General features: G+C 38.7%; 1 protein-coding gene across 1 annotated transcript in view; it reads left to right on the plus strand.

Moving 5' to 3' along the window:
* The window catches only part of LOC149833222 (serine carboxypeptidase-like 12), a 30,939-nt gene that overhangs the window by 1,743 nt on the left and 16,614 nt on the right, over positions 1 to 12,582 (plus strand). Inside the window, exons 3-5 of the mRNA XM_090013390.1 lie at positions 4,129 to 4,206; positions 9,451 to 9,585; positions 11,860 to 11,960. Coding sequence (XP_089869516.1) covers positions 4,129 to 4,206; positions 9,451 to 9,585; positions 11,860 to 11,960 — 314 coding nt within the window. The remainder of the gene's footprint in view (positions 1 to 4,128; positions 4,207 to 9,450; positions 9,586 to 11,859; positions 11,961 to 12,582) is intronic.

Raw genomic sequence — 12,582 nt, forward strand, 5'->3', positions numbered from 1 at the left:
GAAATGAATGTGCTAAAATGAGTTGTTCAGCCTTTTTTCATTCTATTTTTAAAATCTAACTGTAGAGACGTGATCTATGTACTTTATTTTATAGGGATCAGCTCTTGAAGTGTTTGATTCTGACACATGGGTGGGTTTTTATAAGGTTCAAAAAATCAATGGTCCAAAATCTTTGTAAAAATTTTAAGCTCCAAATATAAATTTTTTCATCAAAAACACATGATGAAGGTGTGGATTCCTTGTAAATCGACACATTTCACTACAAGAAACATGTGGATTAGTGACGACCTAAATCCGTCGCTAATCCATTGCTAATTCATCGCTAAACAAGGAATCCATCGCTTTCATCACGAATTTTTTGATGCTAAGTAGCAACAAAACTTATTCGTCGCTAATTTACGATGAATTAGCGACAAAAATGATCTGTCACGAGTCTATCACTATTTTAAATTAGTGATGGATAATATCCGTCTCGAGTCTTTCGCTATTTTAAATTAGCGACGAATAATATTTGTCTCTAATCCATCGCTAAATTTAAAAAAAAAATTAAATTTTTTTTTGCTCGCTGCCGGGAGGTATTCCGGCAACAATAGGCCAGACTTAGAGCGATTCGTCGGCGGCGACGGAGGAGGAGGACGACCCACCACCGGATCCCAGCAAGTCGTACTCCCTCGACCCCAAGATCTCTGATTGGGTCTCGCAGAGGTCAGAATGGACCCATCTTGTTGTTGAAGGCCATGACGGAGACGAGGCCGGTGTCGGGGCAGATGGCGTCGTGGAGGCGGTCAAGGTCGAGGAGGTCGTCAGAGCCGACGGGGAGGTAGGTGGCGTGGAAGCGACCTGCTCCCTGGCGCGCTCGACCGCCTCATCTGACTCCCAGCCGTAGAGGTGAGTGCGGGAATGGGGGTTGCCGAAGCGGCCAGTGAAGAAGGGCAGCATCGTGTCCAGCAACCGCAGGTCCACCGACGACGTCGCCTGCATGTCCAGGTTCAACGGTCGCCCCGTGATCCGTACGCCCTTCATCGAGATTCCTCTGCCTTCCTCTGTTGTGTCAGAGTTGGGCGACGACAGTCGCGGCGGTCGACATCGTCCAGCAGGATCGTCCGGTGAGCCTTACTGCGACGAGCTTGAGGCTTGGCTTCATCGACCAGCGGGAGCACGAGGCTCGGTTTAAATCGAACATCAGTTTAAATTTCGAAAGGGGGAGAGAGGGAAAATTCTGCGCCTTAGGTGGGACGGTTTAAATCGAAAATTAGCGAGAGAATTTTTTCGTCGCTAATTCGTCGCTAATTAGCGACAGATTAGCGACGAAAAAATTCTCTCGCTAAATTCGTCCCTAATTTCCTACAGTTTTGCAATGAAAATTTTTTGTCGTCGATCTGTCGATAATTAGCGATGGATTTGAGACGGAATTTATATCGTCGCTAACTTCAAAAATATTTTAAAGATTGGCGACGAATAATGTTCTCTCGCTAAGTCCGTCGCTAATTTGTGACGGAAAAAATCTGTCGCAAAAATCTGTCGCTAATAAGGGCTTTTCTTGTAGTGTTTATGGGGTTGGAATTGCGAAAACAATAACAGAAAGGCAAAAAAACCCATTCAGCACATATCATTTTGCACCTAACGTGTGAGCAACTACCAATTTCTCTCTCTCTCTCTCTCTCTCTCTCTCTATATATATATATATATATATATATATATATATATGTATATATATATATAATCACTAGAATATGAAAACTGGAAATATGAGAACTAAAGTGTGAACCATTGTTTTTATGGATTTTTTGTTCTTTTCTCTTAAATCTAAATGTTCGTATGTGATCTACATGTTTGGTTTTATAAGAACCCACTTTTGAATCATCCAATTTTGATGTATAAACATGACTTTTTTAAGGTTTTAAATTCAATGGCTCATAATCTTCATAAATATTCAAGCACTCAAAAATCATATTTTTTCATCAAAAGTACATGATCCAATGGTTGATTCCTAGCAAATTCATTATGTCAAGCCCATCCACATGGTTGGTCGTGCAAAAAAGTGTTGGAAATGCCTATATTTCTAGTTCTCATATTCTAGCTCTCATATTTCAGTTCTCATACTCTAGTTAACTAAAATATGAGACATAGAAATATGAGTATTTTCAAAACTTTTTTTTTGCAGGACTAACCATGTGGATGTGCTTGGCATGGTGAATTTGCTAGGAATGATTGCCTATTTTTTTATTAAAAATTTTGACTTTTGAATGCATGAATAATTATGAAGATTATGAGCCATTGATTTTAAAGCCTTAAAACAATCTCGTTTATGCATCAAAATCAGATGATTCAAGAACAGTTTTTTATAAAACCAACCAGGTAGATCACATTCATACGTTAGATTCAAGAGAAAAGAACAAAAATCCCTGAAAATTGTGGTTCACACATTAGATCTCATATTCTAGTGACTATATATATATATATATATATATATATATATATATATATATATATATATATATATATATATATATATATATATATATATTCAGATTGAGTTAGTGGGTGAAGGCATCAGTGATTCGACATCAGCTGCCAATCTTGATTAATGGTTAACAGTTTGATGCCTTAAAATCCATTTAGAGGCTTTATATGTACATGAACAATGCATAGCTACCAATTACATCCATACCAACCACTGTACAAGTCACTATTTTCCTCATTTTGTTGTTTGTTTCAAAATTTGAATTATATGGATGTACTCATTACATGTGAAGAAGTCTTTTGAAGCTTGAAATCCAACAGCATGAAATTTTCATAAATACTCAATCTCCAAAAAGTCATATTTATTCATTCTAAAAAACACTATGCAAATATTGATTACTATAAACCGACCGTGCTTAACATATCTGCAAGGTCAAAATTGTGGAAAAACCAAAATAAATGCTAGTTTGTATCACGTTTGTATGGATGATTTATACTGACCAATTTTCATATATAATCATCATGGTAGGAAAGTGTTATATATGCCACACAAGTGTGCCCCAGTTTTCTCACTACTCATCACTTTTTATGTGTAAATTTTTTCACACCTCCCCCTCCATTAAAAGGCTAAGCTGACAGGACCTTTTAGAAAAATTTGCCTCCATTACCATGTAAATCCTTTTCCTTACATGAAAAACAAGGGTGACTTGCTTTCTTCATGAAACATCTAAATTCTCACATAAAGTTTTAACATAAGTGTGCCCCAGTTTTCTCACTACCTACCATTTTTTGTGTAAATTTTTTCATACCTCCCACTCTATGAAAAGGTTAAGCTGACAGGACTTTTTAGAAAAATCCGCTCCCATTACCATGTAAATCCTTTTCTTTACATGAAAAACAAGGGTGACTGGATTTCTTCATGAAACATCTAAATTCACACAAAGTTTTAACATAAGTGTGCCTCACCATTTTTTATGTGTAAATTTTTTCATACCTCCCACTCTATGAAAAGGCTAAGCTGGCAGGATTTTTTAGAAAAATTCGGATCCATTATCATGTAAATGCTTTTCTTTACATGAAAAATAAGGGTGACTTGCCTTCTTCATGAAACATCTAAATTCACACAAAGTTTTTACATAAGTGTACCCCAGTTTTCTCACTACCTACCATTTTTATGTGTAAATTTTTCATACCTCCCACTGTATGAAATGTCTAAGCTGGCAGGATTTTTTAGAAAAATTCGGACCCATTACCATGTAAATCCTTTTCTTTACATGAAAAACAAGGGTGACTTGCTTTCTTCATGAAACATCTAAATTCACACATAAAGTTTTAACATAAGTGTGCCCGAGTTTTCTCACTACCTACCATTTTCTCTGTGTAAATTTTTTCATACCTCCCACTCTGTGAAAAACTTTCACATGAAAGGCTAAGCTGGCAGGATTTTTTGGAAAAATTCGCCCCGATTTTCATGTAAAGCCCTTCCTTTACATGGGAAACAAGGGTGACTTGCTTCCTTCATGAAACCTCTAAGACTCAGACATCCAAGTGAGTTCCAATAGCAACTACGGTTTGTGATGTCATCTCCAAATGGGTGTTGTTTGGTAGATAGTTAAAGAATTGACCTCCAAAGTGAGTTTGGTTTTGGTAGGCAACTGTTGGCAGGACCACTGAAGTTTGAGGTGAAAGAGTACAATGAAAGTTTGCCAAAGTTGATAGTGAACCCCTTACTCATGGACAAAGGTGAGCGTTTCTCCTCCACTCAAAAGTTATCTTGATGCATTGGAAGATGAGGTTGAAATGTGATTCCAAGGTGAAAGCTAGGTCACAGGGACATGCAATTTTGGGTGTGTGTTTTTGGTGACGGGAACGGACATACTCGGACACGTGGCGGCGTACGGGGACGTTAACATGTACTGAAAATATTTTAATAAAAATTATATTTTTTACTTTTAAAATATAAAAAATATTTTTTAATTGACTAAAGAATTAAAAAAAATCGGTGTCCCCATCCATTTTTTCCAAAAAAAAATCGAACTTAGAAGTCAAACTCACATCACATGTTCTTGGGACATATCTTTGTGACATAGGTGGGAAGTAAGCTGGCCTTGCATGGCCCTGCTGTATTTTGGATGGAGGGAGCCTAGGCAGTAGCCAAATTAGGGTTGTAAACAGGTCGGGTTCAGGAAGCCAAATTTGAAAAAATTGGCTGTAATTAAATGTTAGGTCCTAGATCTAAACCGATCCGACTTTCTAATGTATTTTGGGATCTGAGATCCGATCAGTTTGCAACCCTAAGACAAATGCTAGGTGCAAAATGGTAGGAACTAGTTATGGTTGGCAGTTTTCTGGTTTTTATTTTTTGAAATATGTCCATGCAGATGTGATCTTCATGCATGGATTTGTAGGAATCTGCTTTTGGATGGACTGATTATCATACACCAGTAGTTCTTTTAGGATTTCAAAATCAACGGTCTACAATTTCTGTAAATTTGAAAGCTCAAAAAATCTTTTTTTTTTAAAAGACACACACACTATGTTCCCTGCAAATGGACCATGCCAGGCATATTTGTGGAGTCATATTTGCAAAAATACCGAAAATGCTAGTTTAAATATAAGTACGAAATTTCACACACACACACACACATATATATATATATATAGAGAGAGAGAGAGAGATAGGAGAAATGTCAAAACAACTTTTTGTTTGATCGTTATGCGGACACGGACGTGTTAATAATAAAAATGATCTTTAGTGACAGTCATGACCACCATGAAAGGTCATTTTTCTACCCACATGTCATACACTGCTGCTAAGTGCTTCCGACACACACACACACACACACACATATATATATATATATATATATATATATATATATATATATATATATATATATATATATAGTCAATGTTTGCCACCCTAGTGGATAAGGAATTCCTTAGTGAAAAATAGTGATACTTTTAATATTTTTTATGTTTTTTGTACATCTAACCTTCTAGATGTGATCTATATGTTTAGGTTAGTAGAAATTGGTGCTTGAATCTTTCTTTCTTTTTTGACGATGAAGAAAAACCCTCACAAAGAATTGAATCACTTAATGGGCCTGCCTTCCTAAGCGATAAAACTCCAGATGGAAGACAACCAGCCACCTTGGATCATGTTATTTCAACATGTATGTGAGATTTTTCAAGGGTTGAAAAAACAATAGCTTAGAATGCACCAACTTTTCAACCGTTATAAAATCATGATCTTAAGCAGACAAAATATGATCCAAAAGTCAATTCCTACTATTTTGACCATATTGAATACATCCATAGGTTAGATTTGGTCAAAACAATCTCCCATTGTGAATTTTAACTGGAGGGTTACTTGCCCATGGGAGCATTCAATACTTTTTCATATATATATATATATATATATATATATATATATGAAAATAAAAACCTACAAAATGAGAATGGTGCTAAATGAAACATGCTATTGGATTTTTTATATTTTTTGAAATTCTGACCATGCAAATGTGATCTATATGCTTGTTTTTATGGGAATCACTTCTTGGAGCTTTTGATTTGATGAATGAATAGGGTTTTTATAAGGCTTTAAAATCAATGGCTTACAATTTTTATAAAATTTTAAAGCTCAAAATACATTTTTTTCATCCAAAATGCATGCTCCAAGTGCCAATTTCTAATAAATCAATCACGTTGAACACATCTATGGGTGAGAATTTAAAAAAAAACACTAAAAATACATTTGCATGTTTCATTTAACCTACAAAGAAGGAACGGCCTTTTTGACGAATGGGAGATCCTATAAAATGACAAGTGTTTCGTAAATAAATCAGTGTCTTGTCTGAATGGATAATAGCAGTTCCATTTCTGGAACCAACTAGATAGACTTTGAAATGGTGAGCAGCTACCCGACGGCCTAGATGTGCGTTCGTACTCAGTAAATTTTGAATAACAATAGAATTCACTTTGTCTTGTCCAGCCCTACTAAAAAGACTCCTCTTCCGCTCATTTTGTAGGTTTTTATTTTCCTCCCCCCACCCCTCTCTCTTTCTCTCTCTCAAAACCTGGGCCACTTGTGTTCACCTGCTGCCCGGCTCAGTAGGGCCAAGCTACCAGGGCCCAAGGACTCATCGACCCGTTCCCCACCCTTAGCGGGAATCATTGTCTATCTTAAGTTTTTTTTAATAGTTATTTATTTTTTAGATAGTCAAGCTGGGATTAAGCAGACCCCCGCCAGTTATACAACCATATCATTGGGATTTGAACATGCAACATCCCAAACACAAGGTGACGTGCACTCACTGCTCCTACCATAGGCGGAGCTGGGGGGGGGGTGCAGAACTGGGCTGTAAACCAGTCCTGCCTCCCGGCCCAGTTAAAATAAAAATAAAAATTAAAAGCCCAGTCCTATCCCAGCCCTGATTCCATATGAAATAGATTTTTATCCATTTTTGTAGCCCAGTCCTAGCCCAGCTCTGACTGCAGCAAATAGTTTGATTTGTCCATTTGAAATAGATTTTTATTAATAATTGTGGCCATTTTTTATTTTATCTCAAAAAAAAAAATCCGGGGCGCTGCCCCCGAATCCCAGACTATCACACCAAAAATTTTTTTTTTGCTACACCCCTGTTAATTTGCCACCACCACCCCCCCCCCCCCCCCCCTCACATGAATCCTAGCTACGCCCCTGGCTCCTACCAAACAAGCTGAGCCCTGGTTGGTGTTTTTTTAAATAGTTATGCATAATATTAGAGGGTTAGGGAATAAGTAGTATTAGTGAGGTTGACTGCTGATACAAATTAAAAGGCCAGCAAGCGTTTTTGTGCTGAAATTTTACAGAAATGGGGACATTATTCATAAATGAAAATTCAGAGAGAAAAATTGGCAATTTCCAAGCACCAAATGCCTTAATCGTTCCTTTTTGGAAAGTAAAAAATCCACAATGGTTTTCAATTTCGATCACTATCTTTGAAGAGTGAGAGGTAGGGGTGTCAACGGGTGGGATTTGGTTGGGACCCAGGTGGAACCAGATTTGGACCCGGTTTTGGGTACGCTATTGGGTCAGGACCTGAATCTAAATGGGTCTATTATAAGAGAAACCATACCCGGGCCCGATAAGAACTACATGTACCAGACCCAGAGCATACCGGGTAAAATAATATTTTTTTTATCATTTTTACATTGAAACATTGCAGGTCTTAATCTGAACTCGGGTCAGGCCCAGCAGGGTCTGGTATAAAATTTTGCAAACTATACCTGGATCCATGTATTAATCTGACCTGATCCGGAACCGGGTCTTAATCAGGTGTCCTTATTTATCACTATACCTGAACCCTATAGGCTTTGGTCCGGGTTGGGTTGGGGTAAACCAGACCCGTTGACACCCCTAGTGACAGGTGGTAGACGATAAATCACAGAAAACAAGCCACAAACTTATGACAGAAACTGATTTTTTTGACAATTTCTGAATTTACATAACATGAAGTTTGTAACAAACTTATAAGAAATATTTCATTTTTTTATATTCCTTAATGGGTTTCTGATTTTTTTATATTTTGCTCTTTAGTTTATCGGGCACTTATAATTTTTTTTTTAATTGAATGATCTTAATCGGATCTCGGGTCAGATCTGGGTTTGGTATTAAATTTTATAAACCATGTCCGACTTATTTAATAATCGGACCTCATGGGTCCGACTAGAACACTTAATCGAACCCCTTTCTTTATAACCAAACCCTGACCTTATAGGATCCGGTACGGGTCGGTATCAGGTCATATCCAATCTGTTGACACCCCGGAGGTCATTTGACAAATGATCATGTTGCGCATCTGATCATCCTGTCCCTCCAAAGATGTTCATACGATTCCATATAATTTACTTAAAATATAACAATAAAAAAAATTCAAGTAGCCCCAATTTTAAAATCTCACAAAGAAAAATTTTCAGTGTCTTCTACCTTCATCCTGGCTCATTGTAGAAAACTTTAAATCTAAGAATTTCAGTGCCTGGCGCAAACGGCGGATGCGCGGGAAGCTTGGAATATGGCATCCCATGCGTCCATCTGAACATCTTTTGAGTGTCCCGTGGTATTCTACTCATTCTTGTGGAGCATCGGCATCCGGAACACTTAGGACAAAAAGCAAAAAAAAAAAAAAAGGATTAAAAAAGGAAACGAAACACCTAAACAAAAACTCGGCTTGTCAAAGACAATTTTAGGCTCAGCCAACAATGCCCTGACAGGAGTGCTCTATACAGTCCTATACACGCAATCAAACGAATGCACAGAACTGCTTGCAGATTGGCAAGCAATGCTTCCTATCAGAACTCGGTCTGTCCTTCAGGGACCCAATGGTCTGTTGGGCATTCTTGTCTTCTGTTTTGTTTATGCTTCATTTTCTACTTACTACTGACATTCTGATTGTTGTTTATCCAAATGAAGGTTGCAAATGTCATCTTTGTGGAAGCACCTACTGGTACGGGCTTTTCTTACTCAAACTCCAAGGAAGATTACGCGACAGGAGACGTTAAATCTAGCAACGATAACTACATGTTTTTTTGTCAAGGTAAAAAATTGAGAGAGAGAGAGAGAGAGATGACAACCAACATGATCTATTTGTTCATTCTTCGTACAGTGGCTGAGCGCGAGAGAGACGACCACCAACATGATCTATTTGCTCATTATTCTTGATACAGCGCGAGAGAGACGACCACCAACATGATCTATTTGCTCATTATTCTTGATACAGCGCGAGAGAGATGACCACCAACATGATCTATTTGCTCATTATTCTTGATACAGTGGCTGATAGAGAGAGAGAGAGAGAGAGAGAGAGAGAGATGACCACCAACATGATCTATTTGCTCATTATTCTTGATACAGAGAGAGAGATGACCACCAACATAATCTATTTGCTCATTCTTCTTGTGTGAGAGAGAGAGAGAGATGACCACCAACATGATCTATTTGCTCATTCTTCTTGATACAGTGGCTGAGGGAATACCCTGAATTTCACTCAAATCCAGTTTATATTGGAGGAGATTCGTATTCAGGCTTGCCAATTCCATTTCTGGCGCATCAGATCGCTAATGGTACGTATCTAACTTTGCATCATCATCATTAGGGGGGTGTCAAGGGGTCAGGTTTGGTTGGGACTCAGAGACCTAGCTACCTGATTTGAGATACTGGTACCGGGTCTGGACCTGGGTCTAATCGTACCACCATAAGAGAAACCATACCTGAATCTTATAAAGATTACATGAACCATTCCTGGTAAAATAATATTTATTATCATTTTTACATTGAAAATTTATTGATCTTAATTAGTCGGGTTGGGCCTGAGTCTGGTATGAAATTTCACAAACCATACCTGGCTCCATATATTTATCCGACCCTTTGAGTTTGATCTGGATTGTTAATGGACCTTCTTATTTATCACCAAACCCTGACCGTATAGGGTTTGGTACGGGTTAGGTCCTGGTCAAACCCCACTTATTGATACCCCTAATCATCATTTACATCATCTACATTGTTGCATTGCTACTAGTAAACTAAGTATAGACAGGGTTCAATTTCATTTTTTGGCTGCACCTACATGTCAACCAAATCACAAAATGGGGTATGATACGACACGTGACTCGAGCTCCAAGCAATGTTTTCTTTTTTGAAACATAAGACACAGGGATATAGTTTTTTTTAATTTGCAGTCAACAAAATTTATCTTATGATATTTTAATAAATAAAAAACATTTTTATTGAAATATTATTAAAAAGTATTAAAAACCTGCTGAAAAATACATTACAATATTGTTTGTGAATGTGTCAAAGTCCATGTTAGCTTGTGTCCGACTTGTGTCACCCGTGATTCGTACTCTAGGCGTGCCATATAATGCCATGGATTGATAAACAGTTTAATTATTTACAATCTTATCATGTCCCTCTTTTTTTTCCTTATTTCTCTCTTTTGATCAATAAAAAGAATGTGTATTTTTCAGGCAACAAAGCCGAGAATGAACCAACCCTGAATCTCAAGGTATGTTGGTCCCAAATTCATGCCATCATTAAATTTTCACCAGTAGCTCCAAAAAATCCACTAATGCTACTGATGGGTTGAACTCAGATTATTCAGCATCCCTACACATCAGAAATGATTCCATCCCATGGGGGGCTACAATGCACTTTATGCTCTAAACAACAAGTAGGGGTGTTAACGGTTTGGGTTTACCGGCCCAGACCCGATCCGTACCAAACATTATAGGGTCCAGGTACGGTGATAAATAAGAAGACCCGATTAATTAGACCTGGGTCTCGACCTGAAGGTCTGATTAATACATGGATCTGGGTATAGTTTGTGAAAATTTTTACCAGAGCCAGGCCCAACCCGATTAAGACCGGCAAATTTTCAATGTAAAAATGATAAAGAATAGTATTTTATCCGGTATGGCTCATGTAGTTCTTATTGGGTCCGGGTATGGTTTCTCTTATAGTGGGTCCAATTAGACCCGGATCCGCACCAAGCGCCTTTGCAAAATACTCGGCTGAGTACTAGATCTGCTCTGTGCTTTCATGCAACAGAGGGTGTTGGTGGAAGCGCAACAAACTGCTCCCAAACAGCAGAGGCTGTTGGGGAAACCATAACGCCACTCCCTATTGAAGGCTTCCAAAACAAAGCCTTATAAACAGTGCAAGGATATGCACACCCGCTTGGGTCGCCAGAGTGGTAAGCTAGGGGATAAGGTGCGCTGACCCTTCCTACCAGGTTCGACTCTCACTGGGTGTGCAGGTGTAACTGGCAGGCTCCTTAAGGGCTTCAGTTTGAGTGACCCCACCCAGGGATAACCTCAGGGGCCCATTAAGTGACCTGGCTTTTGGCAAGGGTTTGTTGTCATAAAAAAAAAGGTGCAAGGGTACACACCCAACTAGGGATGGCAGTGGACCGGGGCTGGGGCGGAGTACAAGGTCTCCACCCCTGCCCGGCCGTCTCAAAATCCAGACTTTCATCCCCATCTCCATCCCCGCACAGGTTTGGATTTTAACCTCCATCCCCGTTTTATGTCCTCCATCCCCGGGGCGAAGAGGGGCGGAACCCTGTTTTCCCTCGGTCCATTGCCATTCTTAAAGCGGGGAGGGGAGGGGGAAAGCGTAAGTCCATCCCTGCACGGGTTTTGATTTTAACTTTCATCCCCGCCTCCATCCCCAGTCCAAATGGAGCGAGACATGGCGGCCGTTTCCTCCCGGACCACTGTCATTCCGACCTCCAACCTGTTCTACTTAATTAGTACAAGATTTGATAGTCCCCACCAGCACTGCATCAAACACAAACATAGATGAACAATATCATCTTGATCAACCCTTAATGTTAATTTCATGCATGAATGTGATGTAGGGTTATATTCTTGGCAATCCGGTCACAGACCAGGAATTGGACGCAGCCCTTGTGCCCTTTGCGTATGGCATGGGTCTCATCTCGGAAGACCTATACAAGGTAGTGATACTTAGCTTCTAAATTCTAAATTTTTATTATTTTTAAATAATTCTTCAAGTTGGAAACAACAACTTATATCGAACTGAGAATCAATACTATTGTTTTAGTGGTTAATTTCAAAAAATGTGCCACTAAAGTGGGTTTTACTGGTGCAAAAAATGTGCCAGAAATAACATCTTCATTGGTGCAATTTTTAAGCAAAAAATGAAATGGGGGGAAAATCTCTTTACTGGCCCAATATTAGCGCCAGAAAAGGGATTTTCATTGGCACGAATTTAGCATCAATAAAGACAATGTTTAATGGCGCTACATTTTTGCAGCAATAAAGGCTATGCCGACATGACCTACTATGACGCACTTACTAACGTATCGACAGCTACAGTAAAGCTTAGTCTTGTGAAATTTCTTGTAGTGGTATTTAGTATCATTTTGATGCCAGCAGCTGAGGATGCAATCCAGGAATTATGGATTTAACATTTTCTCACTTGCCTGTTTGGGAGCAGAAGGGATTTACCACTTCCATGCTTACGTTGTGTGGGATATATAAAGAACAATCGTGGATTTAGTATTTGCATCCAAAACTGCCATCTCCCAAACAATGCCACATATTTTGACTTTAGAA

This window comes from Nuphar pumila, chromosome 7 (genome assembly GCF_984573655.1).
Source record: "Nuphar pumila chromosome 7, dmNupPumi1.hap1.1, whole genome shotgun sequence".
Taxonomy (NCBI): domain Eukaryota; kingdom Viridiplantae; phylum Streptophyta; class Magnoliopsida; order Nymphaeales; family Nymphaeaceae; genus Nuphar; species Nuphar pumila.